Here is a 27,471-nt window from a genome sequence, read left to right on the forward strand (position 1 = left end):
AACAGATGGGTTTTGAGTTGAGATTTGAACTGGGGGAGAACCAGTGTTTCTTATATGTGGGGGCAGAGAGCTCCACAGCCTGGGAGCAGAGCAGCTATAAGCTCTGCTTCCCATGGTGCTGAGGCGGAAGGGAAGCACAGAAAGCTGGATAGAAGAAGAAGATCGAAGTGAGCGGGCAGAACAGGTAGTGCTGAACAGGTCAGAAAGGTAAGGAGGAGCGAGGTTATGAATGGCCTTGAAGGTGAGCAGAAGTTTGTATATTATCTGGAACTCCACTGGGAGCCAGTGAAGTTCCTGAAGAACAGGTGATGTGCTGGTAGGAGGGGGTTCTGGTGATAATGCGAGCAGCAGAGTTCTGAACCAGTTGAAGCTTATGGAGGGATTTATGGGGGAGACCATGCAAAAGAGAATTGCAGTAGTCAATACAGGAGGTAACGAGACTGTGGACAAGAATGGACGAAGACTGGGTGGAGAGAGAAGGACGTAATCTGTTAACGCTGCATACCCCACCTCTCAACTTTAAATCCATGTAGACATTGAGGGTTCTCGGGAGGGGCCGTGCTAACACCTGCTGCTCTCTGGCAGCAGCACCATGCTCTCCCATGTTTTAAATGCACCTTAGAACAACACGCAGCAACACTACACATGAGCGAGAGGAGGGAGGTTTGGGGTCTTCACACACCCCCGTTCTCTGCTGGCCATCGGGGCCTCTTCCTGGGCAAAGGGGGCCCTCGGGCCTGCGGCTCGGTTCACTCTGGCACAGCTGGCTGCCGGCAGAGCCGGTGGGCACGCCACTGCAGCCCCCTCTGGCTTCTGCTCCGTGGCTACTGGGGTGACCCCTCGTCTGGGGCTCTCCTCAGCTCTTCCCAGGAGGGTGGCACGGATGCCCCTCCGGTGGTCCTCCTTGGGCTCTCACACTCTGGGGCCTCTGGATGTCTGGAGCCTGGATCTCCTCCATGCCTGCTTCATGCCCTGGAGAATGGGCTATGGCTCTCTACATCCTCTTGCAGACCGTTACATGGGGAAACCTTTTGAATACAAGCGCGCTGACCCACACAGGTGTGCACACGGGTGGTCACTGTTCATAGACATAAACTACACCTTTATTGGTGCTATTTCCAAGCACATTGTGCGCTGTCTGTCCTGCGTGCTGCACAACAACATTCAATATTTAGTATTTACTGCTGTTTACACTTAGCTAGATTAATGCGATGGTGTTGTGTTTAGTATGTTGCTTTGTTTTTTTTGCTTGTTTTCTATTCTTTTTCTCTCAACAGGTGATCCAGAAGATTTTTTTCTCTTCTTTCTCTTTTTAAGTGCCCTCTCTCACTGTCCCTCTCCCCTTCTGTTTTTCTTTTCCTTCCTCTTTCTTTCTCCCTTTCCTATCCCTCAGTCATGTCTGTCCCGTCTGTAACAACTGAAAATAAAATAAAATAAATAATAACAACAACAAAGGTCGATCAAATGGACCAGTACGGCAATGCCACGATGATCCATTTGGCAAAGTAAATCCATTGGGTCTCCTTGTTGGTCTTCAGACAACAATTCTGACGGCTAAAGAACCAAATGGGACAGGCAAAAAAAAAAATGCTGCATAGATGGAAACAGGCAGAATAGGTGAAATTATTGATGTGAGATTTATAGGAAAGTGAACTGTCTAGGATGACACCAAAGCTCTTAACCTGAGGAGAAGGGAAAACTGTGGCATTATCGATAGTGAGAGAGAAATGGTTCGCCTTCAAAGGGTGAACCATCACTCCTTCAGTTGCACACTTAAAACTCAAACATGAACACACATCACACCGTCAGGAGGCACTAATGTGCTCACAAAACCTTCCACGCAGTGCGATGACCGTAACTTACCAGCCACTGTTGGCCAGAGAGATGGAGATGGAGCTTAGAAGCAGGTTGCATTTCGACTCACTGATGACGGCCTCACAGTTCGTTCCAGGGCTGATGACCACAAACTCTCGTATGCCAAACCTACCAAGACATACAGCATCACAGCAGACATTTATCCACATAGGATGGAAGAAACATTTGCTTCATTCTGTATGCTGTTAGATCCCTTGGTAACAATAAAGACCATCACTAATCAATGGGATATTATTTTACTATTTCACTCTGAAGAAAAATAAAATATTCAGAAATTGTCTGAATTACCTCTTTGTAGACGCATCTATGATTCTCTGCTTATATTTACGAAGTCTTTCTGGCAACTCAAAGCCAGAAACACTTGCACTTTCTGGACTTGCTCTCTTAAATGAAAGACACACTTAAACTATATGTTCATGTTGCACTTTATGCTATGCACTGTATCTAGCTCACATATCCATTTAACCTGTGGGATTATAATATTATTTTATGCCATGTTAGACCCCTAATTAAAGATTGTGAATTATTATGTAGTTTTAGTTTGCATTATTCTCCTGAATTAGACGAAGCTGATAACTATTGCATTTGTTAAACTGATTTGCATTACATTAGACTGCTGATTTATTGTGAATGAATGATATTGTTTTATGATGCATTATACTGCTGAGTTATAAGAAATAGTGTTCGCAGAAAGTCATCGCCTTATTTGTCTGATTAGAAGAGAACAGAACATACTGGAGAGGTTTTCTGCCCCATCTCAGCAGGAGCAGATAAACAGGGAGCCAAGGTCGTAGCTTAGGCGCCGTGTGAGGGAAAGAATGTGAATGTTTAGGCTTTATGATTAGGTGGGGGCCACTAGAGGCTATAAGAGTTTGATCAATGCTCCACCATTTTGAGATCTGATGCTGTCTGCGTACGGTGTCCATCTCCCACGCGTGTGATCATTAAAATCATCGTTTGACTCAACCCGGCTGGACCAGTGTTGTTATTTTGGTTTTTCCTCTTGTATCCATCCCCAATATTTGAATCCGTAACAAACCTAACATGCACATCTTTGCACTGTGGAGGAAACCTGCGCAGCAGGCACAGTTACAGGATGCATCTCCACACAGATTTGATCCGGGACCTTCTCGCTGTGAGGCGTGCAGATAAATGACTCCACTCCACTTTGAGTGAAGCAGTTTTTTAGCATAAAAAGTAAAGACTAAACTTACCATCTGACCAGGCAGTGGGCTCGTGGAGGGAAATCATTGTTCATACAGAGAAGATCCTGCATTGCCAACGGTATAGCATCTGCCAATAGAAGAACTGTGTCAAAAACATTGTTCATTTTAAACACCATCTGAGGTGCATATGATTATTAAAGTGGGACATCTACCAAAATAACTGTACTGGGTTGACTTTCACAGATGCTCATTTCTGTTGCGGCCACAAGGTGGCAGTAATTTACTGTCCTGTACATCACTGGTGTCTCTAATGATGTACAGGACAGACCCAGCTGACTTACAGGCCAATCTCCAACCTTCCTTTCATATCAAACATCCTTGAAAGAGTAGTTGTCAAACAGCTAACAGATCATCTGCAGAGGCTTATTTGAAGAGTTTCAGTCAGGTTTCAGAGCTCATCACAGCACAGAAACGGCTTTAGTGAAGGTTACAAATGATCTTCTTATGGCCTCTGACAGTGGACTCATCTCTGTGCTTGTCCTGCTAGACCTCAGTGCAGCGTTCAATTTCAAAGATGGAGCCTTGCTACCCTCCTCAGTGGACGCCCACTGCCATTCACAACCAAATAAGCAAGTATCCAGGTAACATTTCTGCTTTGCCTGCTTTTATTTGTACAAAGAAAAAAGGTGTTTATTCCTTTTTTTAAGCGGATACATCCAAACCTCGTGCTTTTTCCAAGGTTTACTTCATCAGTGTTTCAACAGTGGTGTGGGAGCAGGCTGTGGTACAAGCCAGAGTCAAAGCATGAAAACCAGAGGATGGAGGCCCACAGCTGTGCCCTGGGATGATGTTAATAATAATAATAAATATTTCTGCAAACCTGCAGGATAATAAAAACTAAAGCTACATAATAAAGGGTGTGGAGTCTGGATGTCAGCTTGTCATCGTTCTGATAACAAAATTCTGAAAACGTGACGGTCCTTCCACCACAGCCTGCATGTGCACTGAGCAGGACTGTCCAACACTGTCGACATCATTCACAACAAACAGTCAATGAAAAGCTGATGTTGATAATAGTGCAGACAAAGTGACTCTACCTTCCTCGAGGTTGTCCTTCCCATCATCCTCTTCACACTCTTGTTTCAGAAAGTAGTGGCTTATGTAGAACTTGAAGTCAGCAAAATTAATTTCCTGCGACTTCTCCGCCCAGGTTCCACTGGTGTATTCCCCCTGTGTTCAGATAATGCAGCATCATACGATGAAGGTGAGATACTTCCTTTCTGCATACTTCACACGCATGTAAAGATTTGATGAGTAAAAAATACCTTCTCTGGAGAAACCTTCCGTGCAGTGTTCCCTGTCAGCTTCCAATCATTAAGCACTTCCTCCACTCTGGACACAAAACTTCAGGCAGATGAACAGATTAGCCCAGCATACATGCACAGTGTCTGGTTCATGCTAAATAACCACTGAAACTAATCTTCAGAAATGAATTTCCCTCCAAGCACACTGTGCTTTAAATATTACATCTACAGTAAGCAATGAATATGACTGAATGCAAATGTTAACTGTGATTCGTTAAAGAGGCTGCAGCCATTTGAACTGCCTCTGCACACACGAGCTGCACCAACCAATGGATCAACATATTAGGACATGACAACGCAGTACAAACAACCATTTAGCCCCCCCCCTCCTCGTGACCTTTGGTTAGTGGCATTGTGATTTTGGAAGGAACCACTAAAACAAGAATCAATCTGATGCTAACATTGGCCAACCAGATCAGCTGCCTCAGTGTCTCAGAGTCCCTTGTTTTTTTTTCAGTGTGCGCTCGTGTTTCTCGTCATTTAATATATTTATTTAAGGGCTGGCTGTAGCTCAGGAGGTAGAGCAGGTCAGCTGCTGATCAGAGGGTTGGTGGTTCGATCCCCGGCTCCCCCAGTTTGCATGCCAAATATCCTTGAGCAAGATACTAACCCCGACTTGCTCTCCGATGCATCCATCAGAGTATAAATGCATATGTATGATAGTTAGAAAGCGCTCACCGTATAGATAATAGTGAGTGTGGCATGTTGTATAGACCACTTTGAGTACTCCAGGAGAGCAGGCAAGCGCTGTATAAGAACCAGTCCATTTATTTTATTACTGATTTTGAGGTTGAAAATTCCGACTTTTGACAGAGTGACTCTAATCTGTACCATCTAGCTATATTTAGTTTATTGTCACCTGACAAACACAAGGAGCCACAGCCTACTGGTTTACTGCTGTTTTGTTTAAAAAACAAAAACAAACAAACAACAAAAAACCCCAGCCTCCAACAGCACTGTAAACAACGGTAGACGGGTGCATAATAAGCAGCGAATAATGCAGAAAACAGACTTGAGATGGGAAACTTTTCTTGAAGCACACAGAGAGAGAGAGCTGTACAGGAAGTGTGATTTTATTGTGGTGGAAGCAAACCAGCCAAAGTATAAGAGATTTAATGACGATGAGTATCAAACGTGAAGCCTAGTCTGGATCTTCTTTTGCTGCTGGTTCAGTCAATTTTGGTCAGAGTGACAAAACCTGCAGCTCAGACTCTGTGAGCGGTCAGCTCATACGTCTGTGTACGTGCCGTCGGGTGAACGGTCCACGCTCTGTGTTTACGTCTTTGTGTGGAACCCGTGCAGCTGCTCTCATTTACTGTTTCAGCTGTTTGGTGATTGTTGAAATCGTTTTGTGAGGTTTAACCTGAGATTCTGGAGTTTCTGACAAAATACATTTATATTTAAAATCGATTCAGGATTTAATGAATCAATATCACTTTATTCAAGCTAAAATCGATTTTAATTGGAATATCGATTATGGAAACCCACTCCTAGTTCAAACTTCTGGCTCAAGCCCTAACAAGCAGGTGAGTTCCTTATTGACAAATGTGTCTAATTACAGGTCAGTTCTTGGAAAATGCATTTTATTTAACGCACATTTTGTAATAATACATTTTAGTTGGCTATAGTTTGTTTGGTAATCAATATCCAGAAGATTATTTAAAAATGGCTCACACATATGGCATCAGTCTTCCTATTCATCTACACCGGAAGCACATCTATATCTGTGCAGTGTTATAGTTTTAGTTAGTGATGGGACGTTCTGTATCGAGGCTTCGGAGCGTGTGTCGAGTAATGGAGGGGGCGTTTCCGCGAAGCGCGTATCGAGGCTTGCTTCATTTATGGGAGGAGCTGAAAATGATGACGTCCGAAGCCTCGCTGCCCGGCTGTACCACGTGACTGGTTCATGAAGCGGTTCGAACTTTGCCGCAAATAATCATTTTCCATACTGCCAGCATAAATATACACAGTATACTGCCATCACTACACTATAGGTGTTTTACACACTCCTTTTGTTGTTGACATTTACAGGCTGTGTGCAAAATGCCACACTCTTCAAATTCATGCCAGCTATTATTTTTACGTCCAGTAGGTGTTCTGCTAGAGCAAAGGAAGCTTCATGAAGCTTCGCGTTGGGGTGAACCAATTCGATGAAAAGCTTCAGTGCTTCATGGGGCTTCATCTGCCCATCACTAGTTTTAGTGATGCTGGTGTGCGATATCAGAGTGGTGGTAAATGTATATGCACAGATACACAGCCTCACTCTTTAGCTTGACTATTTGAGGTTAGGTTCGCTGTAATATACAATCATGTTGTTATGTTTAGGCCTGAAGAAATAAATGCAGGTTCGTGTCTCCCGAGGGCGAGCTGTGCGGAACACGTAAAGCTGTGGACTAATCCTAGTTTTCAGAGTAATGACCAGCTGGCTTACCGCTCCCACTCGGACGCAGTGGTGAAGTCGGTGATCTCGAAAACCTCCGACTCGGGCTGCAAAACACAAACGTAAACGTAAAATCAGCTGTCGTATTGTTACAGCGCGCTTAACAACCACACTGACATGTTACAAAACAAACTCACATCGCTATCAGCAGCCATGTTGTTGCCTTTGGCTGCCTGATCGGTTCCGGAAACTAGGATGTTTTTCTACGCATGTGCGAAAAGGTGGTCGCTTCCTCTATAGTTCTTTCACAATAAAAGAAAACAAACAAATTCTAAATTCAGTTAAATTTTATTTGTGTAGCGCCAAATCACAACAACAGTCGTTGTGCAAAACTCATTCAGGCATTTAATGACAGGTTTCAAGATGTGAAGAATATCCAAAAGGAACTGGAGATGTTTGCTACGCCGTTTAATGTGCAACCATCTGTGCCAGACACTTTCCAAGTGGAAATAATTGGGCTGCAAAACAACTACGAGCTCAAAGCTAAGTATAACAGCCTCTCTCTGCTGGACTTTCACAAACTGTACTTTCATGCTGAGGCTTTTCCCATCCTGGCGAGACATGCCCTGAAATGTGCATCTCTGTTTGGGACAACGTACCACTTTGAACAGGTCTTTTCAAAACTGACTCTTGCAAAGAGGCGCTTCCACTCAAGACTAACTGAATCAAACTTGAAAAAGCAGCTTCGAGTGGCATCATCATCATCACTGCCAGCTGACATCAGACACCTCGCCAAAAAGAAACAGTTCCAGCCATCTCATTAGGTGAGTCTGATGAGCAGAAATGCAGCAGTAACACAGCAGCAGCCCAAGCAGAGAAGCCTCCTCCAGCTTGTCCGGGGAACGCCAACCCATTCTCAGACCAGCCAAGAGATGTTAATATAAGCAATTAGCAGGGTGTGTCAAAGAGTGAACAGAACATCGCCGAGTCAGCTGACAGCTCCATAAAATGTGTTTCCTACAGCAGCAAACAGGCTTCAAGAAGTGACAGTAAGGAGAGGTGTCAAGATCTGTGGGCCAGTCGGCCTCTTGTGTAAAGGACACAGTGATGCTGAAGTCATAGAGGCTGTGGTCAGGTCAGTCAGCCCAGGTTTCAGTATTCCTGACATGCCTGAGATAAAAGGACCTCACTCCCCGTTAGTTAAAGGAAATATTGAAAGCTCATCAAAAAACTGCTGACTTAACTCTTTGTGCTTGCATTGGCTCTCAGGAAGGCATCAGTGCAGCACCGTACCAGTGACAGTGAGGAAAGCTGCTCATCATTGGTTATGGCTCAAGAACTGCTCCAAAATCGAATTACCACCTCATTCCTGAAAAGCAGGCAGTTTATGAAAGATTTTGAGAATATATCAGTGATTCTTGAGATAAGGGACAAAACATGTCCAAAGTTTCTGTCAACACCATCAGATTTTTTAAAAAGTACAAAAAAATCAGGAATTATTGTGGGTAACTTACACTGTGAGGACCCCTTTACCACTTCCTGTTTGATACACATGCCATGAGGTCACTGCTCTGGTGAGTTTTTTTAATTTTTATTTCATTTATTGCATACCTTTCTGATAAAAAAAACTCTGTGTCACACCCATAGTGCATCAACACCACAGTAGAGGCCATAAGCAACTGATGAAAAACAAGATGGCGTCTGTCAGAAAAACGTGCTATGAGAGAAAGTAGGGTATTTTGTCAGCACCATCAGGATTTCTGCCTGACGGTGTTGACCCTTTTTCTAATGATTTTGGCAAATGTCACAAAAGTGTCCTATTCACTAATTATATTAAGTTATTTTTATTACTATTTCAGTCATATTACTTCCTGTGTATTTTACTGATATTTCTGCTTTACAGATGTGTTGAATATTATGGAATTTGCCTGATCTTGAATCTCATAGTTAATGTATACTTTATTAATCCTGTAGGAAAATGCTTAGTCCTCTGCATTTAACCCATTTACTCAGTGAAGCAGTGGGCAGCTACCAATCCATGACCTGGGGAGCAGTGTGTAGAGACGGTACCTTGCTCAAGGGTATCTCAGGATAGCCGCTGTTCAGTGGATTTGAACCCCCAACGATCATGGGGCAAACACTCTATCTACTGAGCTATCTCTGCCCCGAGAGCTGGTCTTTTAAGTGATGATGTATGAACCCTGCTTTCGGGTCCAAACTACTCTGTGTTTATTAAGGCTGTTGTGTTTTAACATGTTTTTATTCTTTTTTATCTTGTTCTATTTAATCTGAACAAGCCCCTAAAAACAGTCAGTGATCACTGTCAGCCTAACCATCGGGAACCCTCACGTTAACTTTTATCAAGTGGAAAAAAGTTTCACTGTGTTTATGTTACGCTAACATAGCTGTGTCGCTAGCAATCACGTAGCACATCATTATATACCAGCTAGTCCAACATCAGTAACCCTACAAACGCCACTGCTGTTTAGTTTTGTCTTCATTTATGTTGGAAGTGATAGCAGAGCTGGTGTTAAGGTGGAAACCGGCGAGCTAACTTCTAACTCTGTTAAATTTCATATATTCTGTTTTCATGGATGCCTGGATGTTACACCTGGTAAAACAGCCACACTGATCATTTTATTAAAGATGAAAGAATTTAGACAGTTTGTAACTCTCAGTGATGCCGCAGAGTTCCTTTGACTTTGGGATCTGCAGCGGAGTTTGGACCTGGAAACGGCTAATGACATCAGACTTAAAGACCGGATAGCATTTCTGTTGCTTAATACATATTTGTGTTGTGAATATTCATCCTTAATATGTGTAAATGCATATGCTTCAGAAAAATTATAGCAATTACAAAATGGTACATTTCCGGCTAGAATAGCAAAGGGGAAGCTGTCAGTAGAGGAACAAAAGAGAAGGAACAGGGAGGATCAAAAAATAAGTAGAGAAAAAATTAACAGCCAGCCTGAGTTTCTCATAAAGGGAAAGATGGACAAATAGAGTGAAAGAGGGAAAAATAAAGAACATCAGTGATCTGAAAGGAAGAGAAAAAAGGCAGAAGAGAAGGTTTTGGAAACAAGCACAGAGAGTCAAAAGTAGAGAAAGTCCAGCAGGGTCTAAACACACAACCACAGAGTACTTTAGGAATCAAGGAGTAGTAGGCAGCTACTTGCTGGTGAACTATTAAGATGTAGAACTTGACGTGTGCAAAAACAGAATTGTTATGATGTGTCTTGTGATATTACAAAGGTTGTTAAGGTTTAATGGTCATTTTGAAAGAAATAATATCTTGCTTTCTACTCGTGTGTCACCACTTGTCAACTCCATAATATGGATTTTTTGTTTATTTTTCTGTTTTGAAGAACCATATATTTTCCTCCCTCATGATCTTCCAATAAAAATACGTAATTTTCTAAATAAATATGTAATTTTCATGCTGCTAAATATGATTGTTTCTTATGGAGATTAAATACAAGCTTCTGAAAATATGTATGACTGTAACTCTAATAATCCATCCATCCATTCATTCGCTTCCACTTATCCTTCTCAGGGTCGCGGGGAGCGCTGGAGCCTATCCCAGCTGTCATAGAGAGAGAGATGTTTCTCACCACATATCCAAACCGGCATCATGACCAGCAGCTTTACAGCTGTGGCTCCAGCAAACATCAGCTGATACTAGAAAGTAATATTAAATAAATTCTAACAACAGCTGATCAAGCTTAAACGTGCTGCTGTTTTTTAGCGCGACAACCGCTGGCTTCCTCTTTCTGGCGCAAAGTGGGCGATAAACAAACAAGAGAGCCGATCAGCTGATCATTGATCAGTTTCATGATTGAAGTAGCAACAGGAGAGGGAGGGTGAGAGAATGAGAGAAGAAGAGACAGCTGACAGTGTAAAGACACAGAATAACTCCAGCTTTGTGTCTTTTTCCATTGTAGCTGAAGTCCGGGACAAACTGTGCTCCTTTTCACCTCAATACGAAACGAGTAATATTTTCTCTGAATGCGGGACAATTCCATTTTTTAGGGGACGGTTGGCAACTCTACTAACTAACCTTATGAATAAAATGAAGTTCACTATCAGTAACATCATAGCACCACCCAGCTGTAGAAACTCCATCATGCTGGCTAGCTAGTACGAGTTATTGTAACTGACTGTAAAAAGTCAGCACAACGAAAATAAACTCCACCTAAACTTGGTTTATATCTGACCCAGATAGACTGCAGGTCAGAACTTCTTACCTGAAGTTCAGTTCACCTGACACTCGGACCGGCGGCCGCCTCGGGCCTCTGCTCCTCCTGCCTCACCTTTCCCTCATCCACCTGGCCTCTTGTGGCAGCTCCGCCATAGCCACCACCAAACAACTGTGAAAACGTAAAGTGGGCAGCATCTGACTGCATTTCAATGGAAGACTGCAAAGCTGAGTGCAGACTTGTTTTTATTTTCTGCTATTTTCCATTGTTTCAAACTTGTCCAGGCCTTAGACCTCAGGTGTGTTCTCCCAAGTAGTACTTAATGCATAAAAATACTATTTTCATGAAAACACTGAATAAAATGTTGCTTTGTTGAAAAAGAATATGTACATTTGAAAAATAACATAAAATCAAGTTATACAAAGTGTCTTTGAATGGCAGAGATGTGTGCACATACCACAGAGCCATGGCTCACTGTCTGAGTGTCTAAATGAGTTTCACAGGCCTGAACGCTCGCTTGAAGTCGTTAATAATTCTTAACTTGTTGGATCTGCTGCTCACCACAAAGAAGCACAAGCATGAAATTTGGACTTTTAACCGTGTTTTTATAAGATTTACAGCTTTTCCTAGTGATAAAAACCTCCTTTATTGCCATTCATGCTACACAAAGACATCAAGCAAATAACAATTAAATGACAGAAAAGTTTGTTTTTCACTTTTTACTACAGAAATCTCTGTTTTATATGACTACTGACAGGGGATTTTTAAAAATCACCCCGCAGTTCTTCAGCTGAGACACCTGAGTTAGAAAACACAAACACTGCAGTTGTGTTTACTCGTGAGGACGGTCACAGAGCGCTCGCACAGGAGACATTCATGGACTCGCGCTCTGTCACCGTCTGCTTTCTTTCTTTATACAACAGGAATTAATACATTCGTTCAGTGACATGTGCATGTGTGTGTGTGTGTGTGTGTGCGTGTGTGTGTGTTTGTGTGTGTGTGTGTGCGCGATGTCAGAACTGCTTGTTCAACTTCTTACTATCGCTGTGGAAAGATTCAGATACGAATATCAGAAAACGTTTCATAAAGAACAATCAGTTCTGAGCAATGAAGAGATCATCATGCAGCATTCTATCACGAATAAACTTATATCATTAAAAGCTTATACTGACTAAACAAATACAATTTTCTATTGACATTCCCTCCTGTTGTCAGTATAACCTTTATACGGTTAATTTATGCGGTTAATCAATTTTCTATTGACAACTACAGTTTAAAAAACGAAAGGAAAAACTGTGCAGTTTGGGCAATGAGCTGTCAGGGCTTTTTTCTGTAATCTTACACGTTTATTTCTTACGATTTAAGTACAAAGAGCCGTGCCGACAGATTTCTGTCTTTGTCACATCAGCTTTTTCTTTATCATGTAGAAAAACAGTTAAATATGTCATCTTTACACTGACAGAAAGGAGAATTTCACTGGTCCAGCATACAGGGAGTGCAGAATTATTAGGCAAATGAGTATTTTGTCCACATCATCCTCTTCATGCATGTTGTCTTACTCCAAGCTGTATAGGCTCGAAAGCCTACTACCAATTAAGCATATTAGGTGATGTGCATCGCTGTAATGAGAAGGGGTGTGGTCTAATGACATCAACACCCTATATCAGGTGTGCATAATTATTAGGCAACGTCCTTTCCTTTGGCAAAATGGGTCAAAAGAAGGACTTGACAGGCTCAGAAAAGTCAAAAATAGTGAGATATCTTGCAGAGGGATGCAGCCGTCTCAAAATTGCAAAGCTTCTGAAGCGTGATCATCGAACAATCAAGCGTTTCATTCAAAATAGTCAACAGGGTCACAAGAAGCGTGTGGAAAAACCAAGGCGCAAAATAACTGCCCATGAACTGAGAAAAGTCAAGCGTGCAGCTGCCAAGATGCCACTTGCCACCAGTTTGGCCATATTTCAGAGCTGCAACATCACTGGAGTGCCCAAAAGCACAAGGTGTGCAATACTCAGAGACATGGCCAAGGTAAGAAAGGCTGAAAGACGACCACCACTAAACAAGACACACAAGCTGAAACGTCAAGACTGGGCCAAGAAATATCTCAAGACTGGTTTTTCTAAGGTTTTATGGACTGATGAAATGAGAGTGAGTCTTGATGGGCCAGATGGATGGGCCCGTGGCTGGATTGGTAAAGGGCAGAGAGCTCCAGTCCCACTCAGACGCCAGCAAGGTGGAGGTGGAGTACTGGTTTGGGCTGGTATCATCAAAGATGAGCTTGTGGGGCCTTTTCGGGTTGAGGATGGAGTCAAGCTCAACTCCCAGTCCTACTGCCAGTTTCTGGAAGACACCTTCTTCAAGCAGTGGTACAGGAAGAAGTCTGCATCCTTCAAGAAAAACATGATGTTCATGCAGGACAATGCTCCATCACACGCGTCCAAGTACTCCACAGCGTGGCTGCAAGAAAGGGTATAAAAGAAGAAAAACTAATGACATGGCCACCTTGTTCACCTGATCTGAACCCCATTGAGAACCTGTGGTCCATCATCAAATGTGAGATTTACAAGGAGGGAAAACAGTACACCTCTCTGAACAGTGTCTGGGAGGCTGTGGTTGCTGCTGCACGCAATGTTGATGGTGAACAGATCAAAACACTGACAGAATCCATGGATGGCAGGCTTTTGAGTGTCCTTGCAAAGAAAGGTGGCTATATTGGTCGCTGATTTGTTTTTGTTTTTGAATGTCAGAAATGTATATTTGTGAATGTGGAGATGTTATATTGGTTTCACTGGTAAAAATAAATCATTGAAATGGGTATATATTTGTTTTTTGTTAAGTTGCCTAATAATTCTGCACAGTAATAGTCACCTGCACACACAGATATCCCCCTAAAATAGCTAAAACTAAAAACAAACTAAAAACTACTTCCAAAAACATTCAGCTTTGATATTAATGAGTTTTTTGGGTTCATTGAGAACATGGTTGTTGTTCAATAATAAAATTATTCCTCAAAAATACAACTTGCCTAATAATTCTGCACTCCCTGTACAGTGAGCCACAGCCGCCCTATTTTGAAACTTCTTACATTTTCTCGTTACTTTTGGTTCAACAAATTTGCAGGGAGTTATTGTTTCTGTCACTCTGAGCCTTCATTTAAAATAATCACCAGGGGACGTCACATAAAAAGAGATGACGTGTGCCATAGTAAAGGGTCCAAGTGGGCCACTGTGTGGTTTTGATTTTTTGGCACAGCTCTGGAACGACTGCAGGTGTCCATAAGTTGTGGCCGCGGTACTTCAGCATCTAATGAGCCCTACAGAAGACGATCAAGCATAAAGGGAGTAACATGTCGTGGCAGGTAATTTCAAATGCAACGTTTCTATCAGCTGTGGAGATCAGGGAAATTATTTCACTGCTATGGTTCATGGTCATCATCATTACCATTGCAGTAATGACATTAATAACATAATCTACAGCATTGATATTGTATTCAGATGTTTAAACATATTGGTAGCCAATTAGCCTTTATTACAGGTGCAGTTATAACCACGTTAAACTGTTGAGTTAAATCTATAATCTTAAATGCTTTTGAATGCTTGTTATAATCTTAAATGTGTATGTGCTGATTCTGTTGCATTATAAAAGAAAGGCCTAACTCTGAGTACACTCTGTGTTAAAGTAGACAGGAAGCACAGGCTTTTGCAGAGCGTGCTTGTCAAAGTGAAAGTGACTTTGAGGAGCTGTGTGGATGCTATTTGAATAACCAGGTTATTCATTATTGTCTTTTATTCATTTATATCTTTTGATTAGGTTATTATGCACATGAGAATTGGCCTCTCTTCTCATAAGACAAAGTTCGTGTGAGGTCGAGCCACACACACACACACACACACGCACACACACACACACACGCACACACACACACACACACACACACACCTGCACACACTGTAGGTAGGCTTATGTTCTAGGTGAGAGTTCAGATATATTTTCTTGCAACGGCATTTTTGTGCGTGCAGAATTGCTAGTTTGTTGCAGAGCATGGCCCGAGGTTTTGGAGAAGCGAGAGTCAGAAGATGGACCTGGCATGGAGACGAGGCGATGTTCTTTTCAAACTGTGTTAAAAGTCATTGTGGTTTTGATTTGACGTATGCATGTATTGTATCTGATGACGCATGAGGGGGCGTTAACCCTGATGAATCAAAAGCAATCTGAAGTGTCTTTTTGGGCGGAGATCTACAGCTGATGTTTTGCGTGTACATCTCACCACGCTGCGTGTGGTCATTAAAATCAATTGTTTGACCAAGCTCTTCTGGACCATGGTTGTTTTTACTCTCCTCCTAAATATTGAACCCTTAACACAGCTCAACAAACATCAGCAAACACACAAACTGTTTTTGTGCAGTTTGTTTCACAGTGTGTTGCAGCTAAAAGCTGCTGTATTTCACAGAGACAGAAACGAGTTTGAGATAACTTCACTCAGAGATGGAGGGAAAATACTCTGTGGCCTGTTGAACTATCTCTGCTGCTCGTCTGCAGAAGTGACGAGTATCTCAGCCTTCCACACAGTGAGCCTTGTCTCTTCCTTCAGATTGTATCATGGACTTAAGATCTGTGGTTTGATCTCTCCTGGTTTATTTCTCAATGATCTCACTTGCTACAGTGACTACAATAAAAACATCCCGTTTGTGGAACAGCACATATGTGTCTGATCACTCTGCACTGCACGCTCAATACAAATCCCACCGCCAGTAAGGACCTCAGTCACAAAGAGAAAACCTCAACACATGCACAATACATGAATCCCAGCTGTCATAATGTGCACCAAAAAGGGATTAATACTGTTTTTTCTGCCCTTGCAGCGCTTTCTGTCATCTAGAGCCAGTTAATGTTTCCAGACCAGCCCTAAAGAAGTGAAAATGAATCCACTGTGTGTGCACACATGTCATTGTTTTTAAGCCCCACAGATACAATCATAGTTTAACTGTACAATGCAATGTAGTCCAAATAATCCAGCACATATACAGCAGTGTTAGGGTTCAAATATCAAGGAGGGATACAGGAGGTAATCCAAAAAAATAACAACACTGATCCGGCCGGGTGAAGTCAAATGATGATTTTAATGACACGCGTGGAGAGACGACCGCTGTACGCAGACAGCATCGATCTCTAACTAACAATGCACGAGCAGATGTTTTATACCATTAGGGCTTAAATTTAATGACGCCCCTTCAACGTCAAACAGATACAATAGATACGTAGGTTTCACAACCAAAAAAGTTTCATTAACGATTTTAAAAAAAGTTCAAAAGAGCATCTTATTCGCCTCCGCGCCAGGTGTCTTCCGGTGGCTGTCTCCCCTCACTTCTCCAAAACCTCGAACCATGCTCTGCAACAAACTAGCAATTCTGCACGCACAAAAATGCAGTGACCAGCAAATATTTGAACTCCTTGAACTCTTTCAAAATGCTATATTTTAGGTTTTACCTTTGGTAGAATCACACTTTTACTTTTCTGTGTTCGTGTATTTGAAGTGAAATTAAAGCTAATTATGGTTCAATGGCAAGAAAGTGAAAGTGGAAAGTGCTAAAAATAGAGAATTATCCTTTTAAGTGAATCTAAATATTTTCCTTCCTCTGTCTAAAAAAAAAGATTCATCTCCTCTCTCTGTTTATACCAACTCTACTGTCTGACTGGCTTTTGGAGACTCAGATTTGAAGCCAAACAGAAAAATCTATTTTGTTTTCACTGAATGTTTTCTAACAGTAAATATTTTTCTAACATTTGTTTCCAGTTTCTGTCTTTTCATGTGTTGTCCCTTAATCTGAACTGGAACCAAATGAAGCAGAGTGTAATCACCTACGAGCCATCCCGTCACAGTGAGTGGAAGCTACCCCCATTCTCTGCGGCCTGCTGGAGCGGGAGGGCTAGTAGGAGGAGTTGGCCGTCCGACTGCGGTCTGGGGTGTGGGGCCTCCCTGCTGCTGCGGAGTCGGGGTGGTCTGCCTCTCCCCACCGCAGGGAAAAGGGTAACACCACCTGGGTCTGGGTGCAGTTCCCCCTCCAGGGGCAAGGGTACCTAGACCCGGTTTGTAGAGTACGCTTGGGGAGTGTGATCGTGTGTACAGCGTCTCTTTATGTCTGTCTCCACGTTGGTTGAGTGTGGAGTGAGTGCATATGAGAGCATGAGGGTGGGAATGGATGTTTGTGTCTGTGTGTGCCTGTATGTCTGTGTCTATATGTCAGGTTGGGTATCAGACGCCACCTCTCTGGGGACACCTCAGGCCCTCCAAGGTTTGGAGGCCTATCTCCACCCACCACCACTTCCCCTGCCGGTGGCGGACTCCCTCAGGTGTCGGTGTGTTGGTGGTTCTTTGTGTCTGGGGGTGGGCGTCCGGGTACACACCGGCTCACTCCTTGGCGGCCGCTTGTCGGGGCCTGGGGCCTGGGGCTCGCTCGGGCCCCTTTGGAGGTGGGGTGCCCCCGGCCTCTCGGCCTAGGGCTCGGTCACTCAGGCGCAGCTGGGGGCCGGCGGAGCTCACGGGCGCGTCACTGCAACTCCCCCTGACTTCTGCTCCGCGGCTGCTGGGCGAGCCCTCATCTGGGACTCTCCTCAGCTCTTACTGGGACAGTGGCGCGGCTGCCCCTCTGTTGGTCTTCCATGGTCTCTTGTGTTCTGGGGGCCTCTGGATGTCTGGAGTTTTGATCTCCTCCATACCCGCTTCACACCCTGGAGGACGGGGCTGTGGCCCCCCCACACTCCCTAGCAGATCATTACATGGAGAAACCTTTGGAATGCAAGCATGCTGATCCACACAGGTATGCACACAGGTGTACACATGGGTATTCACAGACGCGGACTAAAGCTTTCTTGGCTGCTGCCTCAAAGCACACTGTGCGCTGTCTATCTTGCGTGCTGCACAATATCGTTTATTACTTAGTAAATACTGATATCTATGACTAGCTAGTTTATTGTGATGGTGCTTTGTTTTCTCTATTATTATGTTGCTCTTTGTTGTTTGCTGTCTCCTCTGTTTGTTTTTGTTTGTTTGTTTGTTTGTTTGTTTTTTCTCCATACAGGTGACCCAGGAGTTTTGTTTTTTTTTTTCTCTCTCTCTTCCCCCCCTTCTCACCGTCTCTTCTCCCCTTTGGTTTTCTTTCTTTCTCTCCCCCTCTCTCTCTCATTCATTCCCCCTGTCCTATTTATTAAAAAAAAAAAAAAAAAAAAAAATGACAAAGGATGAACTGAAGCTCTGCCATCACGTAATGTCGCATACTGCTGTTTCTGATGTCATTAAAAAAAAAAAAAAAAAAAAAAAAAAAAAAAAGGAAGCTACAGTATCATATACTGGCTCTTTGTGATTTACAATGTGAGCTATTCATGGTGGCCTAAAACAAACTGTGTGCATGCTCCTGTTGTTAAAGGGAATCCTCCTGCAAAGCCACAAGTCAGCGTCACCTCTGTTTCCTGGGCCCTGTTTCAGGAAGCCGGTTTAGTGCAAACTCTGAGTAAGTATACCCTGAGTTAACGAAAACTCTGGGTTTTCGGTTTCACAAAGCGAGTTTAGATTAATTCTGAGTGAGTTACTATGACGACACACTCCGTGAAGCTAACCTGCCCCCTAGCAGGTTTACTTCAACTAACCCTGACGTTCTCCGCCTCTTTGTCAGAAACCTGACTGTAGGAAGTGTCAGACATGGCGTGCCCCGTCCTTGAAGAGCCAGTAGATGTTGAAGCCCAAATTCTCCGCAGAGCTCTCCGCCGGGAGAGAGTGATCAGAGCGCGTTCGGACATTTTATCATTTCCTGATGATTTCCTGTGTGAACGTTACCATTTTTCAGCACAATCTATAATTGATTTGAATAACATCCTCAGGCCTAATATTGCTCATGTGACACATCGCGGACATTCTCTCAGTTCATTACATATTATTTGTATCGCACTTCGGTTTTTTGCAAACGGGAGCTTTCTGTATAATATTGGTGACGCTGCACGTTTCCAAGGCTACGGTCTGTCGGGCAGTCAGGAATGTTACAGTTGCACTGAAACGTCTCCTGTACTCGTCTGTGGTGTTCCCCGGTCATAGACCCACAAGATTTATCAAAGAGGGATGCCACAAAATTGCAGGTAGCAGGATGAACAAAACTTAATACATGATGTGGTGATACTTGGACTACTACTTAAATTTTACATTTATTCTCACGGTTCCCAGGCGTGATTGGCTGTACAGATGGCACTCACATTCCAATCATTGCTCCTTCAGTAAATGAAGGAGACTATGTGAACAGGAAGTCTTTCCACAGCATTAATGTACAGGTACATAGTTCCCTGTAGCATTTCAAACTAACAAATTATTTCATTATAGTAATGGATGCTAATTTGTGTTCTCTGCACTGTGAAGATCATATGTGATGCTGCCAACATTATCACAAATGTGGAAGCCAAGTGGCCAGGCTCTGTGAGTGGTGGTGGTGGAGGACCCCCACCTGTTTTTCGGGCCTCCGCTTTTTTTTCTGTTGGCTATAACAGGTCACATTTGAGCATACAGAGTAAGCAAATATGTACTTGTAACGTGCTCAGATAATTTCAATAAGTGCTTACAGACAGAAAATTAATGTAGCCTCTAACTGCAATTGATTTACAAACAGATCAAGCACTATGGCTCATAATACAATTACACCTTACCTGTTTGGACTATATTTTTATATTTCATCTTTACTTGCTGCCAGGAACGTTGGGGGCCTGTTGGGTTGCACCTGCGCTCACATCACATCACAAAATAAAATGTATAAAATAAAAAATAAAATAAAATATAATAAGATAACGTGTTAAATGGGTGGAAATCCCTAGATCAGTGTTTAAATTAACACTCACGCATTGACTGTGTCGGCTATGTTTTGCCATGCATGCTCCCTTTCTTTTGCAGCTGAGGCTGTGTTACTTTTTTCCCGCAAAATTTGCATGTTATCGGCATATACTGCCATCAGAATTTCGGCCTGAAGCGCTGTAAGATACATTGACCGCGCCTTCTTTCCCTCCGTCTCCATGGTGACTCGCTTAATCTGTGCTCCACTAATCAGGGCTTTATGTATCCTCGTGCGCGCGCTTAACTTGGGGTTAAAGCAACTCCGCGTTGATTGAACTAATTGTTATCAGCCTTTCTGAAACCGAATATTCCGAGTTGGACAGTTCGGGGTTACTCAACCCTGAGTATCGTTTTTCACTCTGAGTTTTCTAAACCGGCTTCCTGAAATAGGGCCCTGCTTGTCCAAAGTGAACCGTGATGAAAAGATCAATTCATACAGAAGTGAAGCAGGAGTATCAGTCATGGACGCACGAGTTTGTTTGTTTTGTGGAACCACAAGGGAGCCTGGAGTGACTGGAGCTCCACTGGATCATCACCAGTAGGAAGAAAAAAAACCCACCACGTGGAACTTTTTTGTAGAATCGTTGCAAATTTTCCAGCACACAGTGGATGTGATCTGGGAATGCAGTTTCTTGCAACGTGTACTCAGATATTTATGCAATACTTATGTAAGAATGCTGTTTGTTGACTTCAGCTCAGCATTCAGTACAGGCATTCCCTCCAAGCTGATCACCAAACTTGTGGATTTTGGACTCAGCAACTCCAGGCGACCATGGTTCAGGGGATTGGGAAGCTCATCTATAACTGGAAGGTTGCCGGTTTGATCCCCCTGGTCGTTGTGTCCTTAGACAAGACGCTATATAAATGTAATCCATTATTATTATTATTATTATTATTATTATTATTATCTGTACCTGGATCATGGACTTTCTGACCAACAGACCCTGGCATGTAAGGTCAGGCTATAACTGCTCTACCACCATCACACTCAACACTGGCACTCCACAGGGCTGTGTGCTGAGCCCGTTCCTCTATGACTGCAGACCTCGGTCCGGATCCAACTCCATCATCCAGTCTGCAGATGACACCGCGGTGACTGTCTCATCAGAGACAATGATGAGTCTGCTACAGGGAAGAGTAAAGCACCTAGCTGTGTGGTGCTGACAATAACCTGCTCCTGAATACCAGCAAAACCAAAGAGCTCATTGTGGACTTCAGGAGGGAGAACAGAGACCCCCATGTCCCCATCTACATAAATGGCACAGCTGTTGAATGGGTCTCCAGCTTCAAGTTCTTGGGGACCCACATCTCTGAGAATCTGTCCTGGTCAACTGACACCTCCAGCCTGGTCAAGAAGGCCCATCAGCGCCTTTTTTTCCTTGAGGACACTGAAGAAGAACCACCTGTCTACTGACATACTGGTTAACTTCTACCACTATGTGATAGAGAGCATCCTGACCAACTGTGTCACACTCTGGTATGGGAACTGTTGCTGGCCACAAGGCACTGCAGCGGGTTGGGCAGTTTTCACCACAGGGACTCCACTTCCTGCCATTGAGGATGTCCACAAGAAGAGATGTCTATGCCGAGCACGCATCATTCTCAGGGACTCCTCTCATCCTGCCAATAAACTCTTCCAGCTCCTCCCCCCCAGAAGGTGCTACAGGAGCCTTCAGACTAAAACCAGCAGGTTTAGGAACAGCTCCTCCCCCACAGCTGTCACCCTACTGAACTCAGCCCCCGCTGAACCTTTCCATCCACACTCACTGAACCCTTCTACACTCCTCCTCCCAGTGACCATGATTTCATTCTCAACATTGTTACGTTCTAAGTCTAGGCGTGTCTTGAACGCAACACAACATTGGCCCACCACACTCCACCCAAAACAAGAACCCAAACAATAGTATCTTTTAAAATGCTAAGCAGCCATTTATTTGCTTCAGCAGTGAGCAGTGCCGAAAATAAACAAAACTCCCTAATGGTCCCTACGCTTTCCTACCCAAAATGAAAAACCAAACAAAAGACAATTCACTTACCTAACTCGCTACATGAAAAACAGGAGAAAACGTAATCAACAAAAATGGCTTCTCACGCCTACTAGGCTGCTGCAGTGAACAATATATAAATCAAATTCAAATCAAATTCAAATTTTATTTGTCACACACACACAACCATACACAGTATGACATGGGGGTGAAATGCTTGTAGCTGTACAATGCCCGACCATTAAATGACAGAAGAAAAGTTTTACAATATTTACAATTTACTACAAAAATTTACAAATTAACTTAGGAATTTACAGTAAAGAATGTGCAAATAGCAGAAGAGATTATAAAGATAAGGATTATAAATTATAGGAATTATAGAATTATAGGAAATGTGTGGTGGTGCGTGTGGTGACGTGTGTGAGAGTCCAGTCTTATAGTGACGTGTTTGGGAGAGTGGTGGAAAAAAGGTGGAAAAAATACAAGGTGGGAAAAAAAAAAACTCAATTGCTACTTTACAAATCTATTTACAGCTATATACAAAACTACGATACCAACACCACAATGATCACGACGCATGACAAACTGAAACACAGGGCTTAAATACATAGAGGGAGCAATCAGGGAACGGACAACAGGAGGGAAACACAGCTGGGGAAAATCAGAACTGACGAGACAAGGAAGCGTAACCTGAACACACTGAGATAAGACAGACCTTCAAAGTAAAACAGGAAACACATAACAGTCACGCCTAACACAAAACACTGACAACATTGGATCGTAACAACATTCACCACATGCTCACATTGGTTACTGCTATAGTTTTACGACACTGACAGTCTCTGTTATAGTGCCTACACTGTTCACTGTTACAGTCTGTTCAGAGAGCTACGCTTCCACTGCTGTAGATATATTCATAGCACTCTGTAGATCTGTTTACCTCACACCGATACATCTGCATATATGTAGCACATCTGTATATTTGTTCACAGTACACCTGTATATCTGCCCATCTGTACAGCAATACAGAACATCTGTATGCTACACCATCTGTATATCTGTACATATGTATACAACAGTACATCTGTATATCTGCTCTCTACTGAACTTATACATAATCTGCTCTTATTGCACTTACTGATTAGATGCAAACTGTATTTTGTTACCCTGTATTTAGACATGTGTAATGACAAACGTTGAATTCTAAATGCTATCCTAAACATTTAAACAGCTACAGGAGAAGTTTTTAGAAGACCAGTAAAGAGAGCATGGAGGCAGATGGAGGATGCCAAGTCCACTGTATCTACACACTTCCTGTTTCCACCTCATCCTTCCAGTGCTTTACTACTATGGGCTCAATTGTGGTCATAAATATTTTGTACTTGTAAATCAGTTTTGTACTTGTAAATCAGGATTTGTGTGTGTAAAAAAGATTTGTGTGTGGACTTATCCAAAAAAATATGTGTGAAAGTCTGCACTAAACTTTCAAGTTACAAGTACGAATTTTGAGCCTATTTTTCTTCCTCTCATCTGATTGGCCAATGTCATGTCAATCACAAATTTAACTATCCAATCAGAGAACACGATTGCGTGTCCCGCGAAAAATTGGCAACACAAAAAAAGAGAAATGAAATGACTATTTAGTGTATATCAATGTGTGTGTCTCCTATATGATATATGCAAGTGACATTTTTTTACTGTAACAGCGATTCATACAGGAAAATAATGACCAATGACCGCAGCCGCGTTGTACATTTTTTTCAGTTTCAATATTTTTTTCAGTTTCAATATTTTTTTCGGTTTCATGTCAAGGTGGCATCGTTCTGATCCCATACACACACAAATCCTGATTTACAAGTACAAAATATTTATGACCACAATTTGAGCCCATATACTCTCTCTACCACAGCTGCCTTTGAACTTGCCTGGGCCAGGTCTGAGTCCAGCTTTGCTACTCCTGCCAGGTCACATGACACAGGGGTGTGGTCTGATGTCAGCAGGCAGGTCAGTGGAGCCCTCTGGTGATGGATATATGGTAGTGAAGCAGGAGGAGGCCTGAGAACAGACAGCAGGCTTAACTAGCAGGACAAAGTAGCATGTAGTACTTGAAGGAGTCATCACAGCCAATCAGCTCTCAGGAAGATGGAACATCACATAAATATTTCTCTTCTTTGATTTTCATCAATGTATTTCCTTTGATAGATTTTCCGTCAACACTTCTGCTTGATTAGAAGCTCATAGGCAGTTCCTGTCACTCTACAATAAAACAATGTAAAGGCTGCGCTCTCTGCCCTCCCACTAGCTGACACAAGTAAACTGTGCTAAGATGCCCTACATGGACTAAGGTTCTTGGCCACACACATATAGATTTAGTTGGCTGTAGAAATCCATGCCATGAAGCTCCCAGCGCACATTTTTGATGCTTCTGTCTGTGGAAGAGCAGGTTTGGAGCTCTGCAGAGCCTTGGTGACTTTTACTGACTATGCACCCCTACCCATTTATTATGAACTAACAGCACAACGGTTTGTGCTTTTTTCTATAATACACATGTATGATTTAGATTTGTACTTATGTGGCAGCTATTCACTGACCTGACAAAGTTATTTTCCATAAAAACTAAAAGTGTTGAAATTCTCAGAAAATGAATGAGACGTGCATGCAATTTGACATATTTTATTGTTTTCTGTGTGTGTTTGTCTGTGTGAAGTTTTGATGTGTATGTGAAAAACACAATTTTGAAAACACAGGAAAAAGACCTCAAGACATGTTTTCCTTTACTTTCTATGAAACAACAATTCCCACCAAGGCTTTTCAGTGTGAAATTTAGTGTATAGAAAATACCTGTGCCAGGTTGTCTCCATCTAGTGGTGAACATGGCCTCACCACTACACCACCATCAGGTGAGCTTTTCACTGTGCACAGTGACACAAAAGTCATTTAACAATTTTTAAAAAAAGCAATGTTACAGATTCAGTAAGAATTGAAGTTTATCATAATCCTTCAAGTTTGACTCAGTAACAGCAGCTTTTTAATATTATTGACTATATTTTAGAGTCACATTTATATGAAATGTCAAACAATCACAGAGTGACACTGAACTAAACAATCAATGCCATGTGAGTTGTTCTTGTTTGTTCTTTATCTCGGATTTATTGTAAGCAGCGGGAGTAGAAGCTAAAGAAAAATAGTAAAGATATGAATGAATCTCTGCTCTTACAGCTTTTATTGTGCCATAATGTCTGCTTTGAAACCGTCCTCTTGCTCGTCTCTTGGATGCTCACCTCTTCTTCACCTGTTCCTTTGACCAAACTGCTGCACTCTCGTTCTCTCCTCTCACCTCCTCTTCTGGTTATAATTAGGATGCAGTCAGCATGTGCCAAACAAACTCCCCCCAAATCGATCATGTTTGATATGATGATGACGTTTTTAACATCTTATTTATGCACTTGTTGGGTGGGAAAGAGTAAACAAAGATGGGGCATAGAAGCAGAACTGAGTCCTACGTGTGGAGGGACAGTAACTGTGTGTGTATGTGTAAGCATTTAAACACTGCAGAGAGTCAAATTAACAGTAACACTATTTTGTCTAAGTCCGCCATTGTAGAAATTCATTTCACCGAAACAATAACATGGCGCACAATGTGACAATAAACGTATAAAACACAAATTCTTACCTAGCAGGAGAATAAATAATCAGTATTTTAAGGCTACTGCATGTATAGATGTCACTGCTTGCTCACATAAGCTAGCTCTGAGACCCGCCAGAGTTTACGCCACAGTTGACTGTCGCGAAAGAGTCGTAAATCACCGGCATTGTAAAACTTAAAATGATTCCAGGGCATGTTATAAAACACCCAATAGATGTACTGGATATTAAACGGTATCAAACGACTAAATGAACACAGGGTTACAATTACATGCTCACGTCGTCACATCGAGAGTTTATTCATTAATCATCAGAGTTCAACAATGTTACATCCAGTTGAAAACAGCTTCACTAACGCCAGCAAAACAGGCTAACAGTATATAAGAGCACAGAAACAGCCGTGCTTATCGACAGCTCGACATATCCTCAACAACTCACCTCAGTATGTGTAACCCGTTCATGTGTTACGCCTGTTGTTCTTGTGTTGTGTTCTGGCGTGAAAGTAAGAGGCAGGAGACAGTACTGGGTCTTTGGCTCTTTACTGCACATCTGCAACACAGAAACATGTGTCTGATCTGTGTGTGTCACGCGACTGCCAGTACACCTCTCCTCCGGCCATGTTGAAAGGAGCTGTGTCTGCAGCTTCATTAACACTACAATAATATAATGAATCAAATACAACAAATTGTTTTAAAACATTAACTTAAGCTCTCAAAAACAAAAAGCACAAAATAAATAATATGTCACTGAAAAAACATCAAAAACAACTTATAAGAACAATAAACAAAATAATTCAAAAACAAATAAACAGTCAGATAAATACAATTCAATAACCAGGACCCAATATTCTGGTACTTATAGTTCAAACATTATACTTCAGTACAATTATATTAATAACCGCCATCTAACAGGCAGTACAACACTGTACTTATAAAAACAATGAATGAAAGACAGCATCTCCAAAACATAAGAACATCTCCATACCTGCAACACAGAAATATGTGTCTGATCTGTGTGTGTCACGCGACTGCCAGTACACCTCTCCTGACGAAGGAAAAAAGAGTGCATGCTGTTAAAAAAAGACTGCCGCGAGTAGCCGCTAGCAATCAGGCTAACTTAGCATGCTAGCATTTTAGCTGCGTTCTCGGCTAAAACTCATAAGCGTATATTAGTGAACTCCGCCCTCCACAAAACTTATCCCGAATGAGTCTCTTAATGACAAACAAAAACGCGGCGGTTTGGCTGTATTCACATTGCAGCTTGGGATCTGAACAAACTTTAATTAGCTGAGAGCAACGTGGCAGTGACTTACCTCCGGCCATGCTGAAAGGAGCTGTGACAGGGGCACACATGCACGCGCCTACGTCACCACGCAGCGCACACACACATGAACGCACTATACACATATGCAGCATATTTATTTTACTTGGTTTTAGAGTTGGAGTATTTACATATTGATCTGAAATATTTTGCTGCTGAGCAGCAGAGCTCCAAAGCGTCCCCCTGTAACCATGGTTACGCAGATGCGTTCCGACTGTCACGTCACCGAGGAGAACCTGTTTCAAATGTATACCTGGATCAACCTGCAATCAGTTTGAAAAGTTTTCTGCTGAGATCCGCAGCTCGACTTCCTGGCACCCCGGGATAAGATGAGTTGCTGTGTTTTTCACGGAGAAAAAATAACGTCAGTGTTAGATGAAAAAAAAAGATGCAAGCAGAAGAGGACAGCAGATTGAGAAGAGATTTCTTCAAACGGTAAGGAGCTTCTAACAAGTGATATCTGATAAGCTTAAAACTTAAATCTTAAATCTAATGTCCAGATTCATGCTAAACTTTTCTGATTACTCCGTGTATCTGCACCGTTAGACTTTTCATCGCCACTTTACGGTAACATACTGGCGTCACTGCTGCCAGCGTCATACCGTGACGCCGTGTTACGGTAGCTTACCTTTCTGCAGGATGATACCGTTTTTTGCTGGTGTGGTATAATACTC

At 42.5% G+C, this 27,471-nt stretch overlaps 1 protein-coding gene across 10 annotated transcripts in view; it reads right to left on the reverse strand.

Moving 5' to 3' along the window:
* Positions 1-26,801, reverse strand: part of rab3gap1 (RAB3 GTPase activating protein subunit 1) — a 61,842-nt gene extending 35,041 nt beyond the window's left edge. For 3 of the 10 annotated variants that reach the window (XM_085283515.1, XM_085283513.1, XM_085283511.1), the window contains exons 1-6: positions 6,983-7,076; positions 6,837-6,892; positions 4,367-4,445; positions 4,139-4,271; positions 3,090-3,168; positions 1,864-1,983 (exon numbers count right to left, since the gene is read on the reverse strand). In XM_085283515.1, coding sequence (XP_085139641.1) covers positions 1,864-1,983; positions 3,090-3,168; positions 4,139-4,271; positions 4,367-4,445; positions 6,837-6,892; positions 6,983-7,000 — 485 coding nt within the window. In that variant the 5' untranslated portion in view covers positions 7,001-7,076. Of the gene's footprint in view, positions 1-1,863; positions 1,984-3,089; positions 3,169-4,138; positions 4,272-4,366; positions 4,446-6,836; positions 6,893-6,982; positions 7,077-23,757; positions 23,888-24,673 lie in introns of those variants that run through there. The other 7 variants (XM_085283509.1, XM_085283507.1, XM_085283508.1 and 4 more) reach the window with 6 other exon arrangements.
* Between the last annotated feature and the right edge of the window lie 670 nt (positions 26,802-27,471).

This window comes from Mchenga conophoros, linkage group LG8 (genome assembly GCF_057382185.1).
Source record: "Mchenga conophoros isolate Kocher_MC1m ecotype Shallow Benthic linkage group LG8, M_conophoros_male_GT1.1, whole genome shotgun sequence".
Classification (NCBI taxonomy): Eukaryota; Metazoa; Chordata; class Actinopteri; order Cichliformes; family Cichlidae; genus Mchenga; species Mchenga conophoros.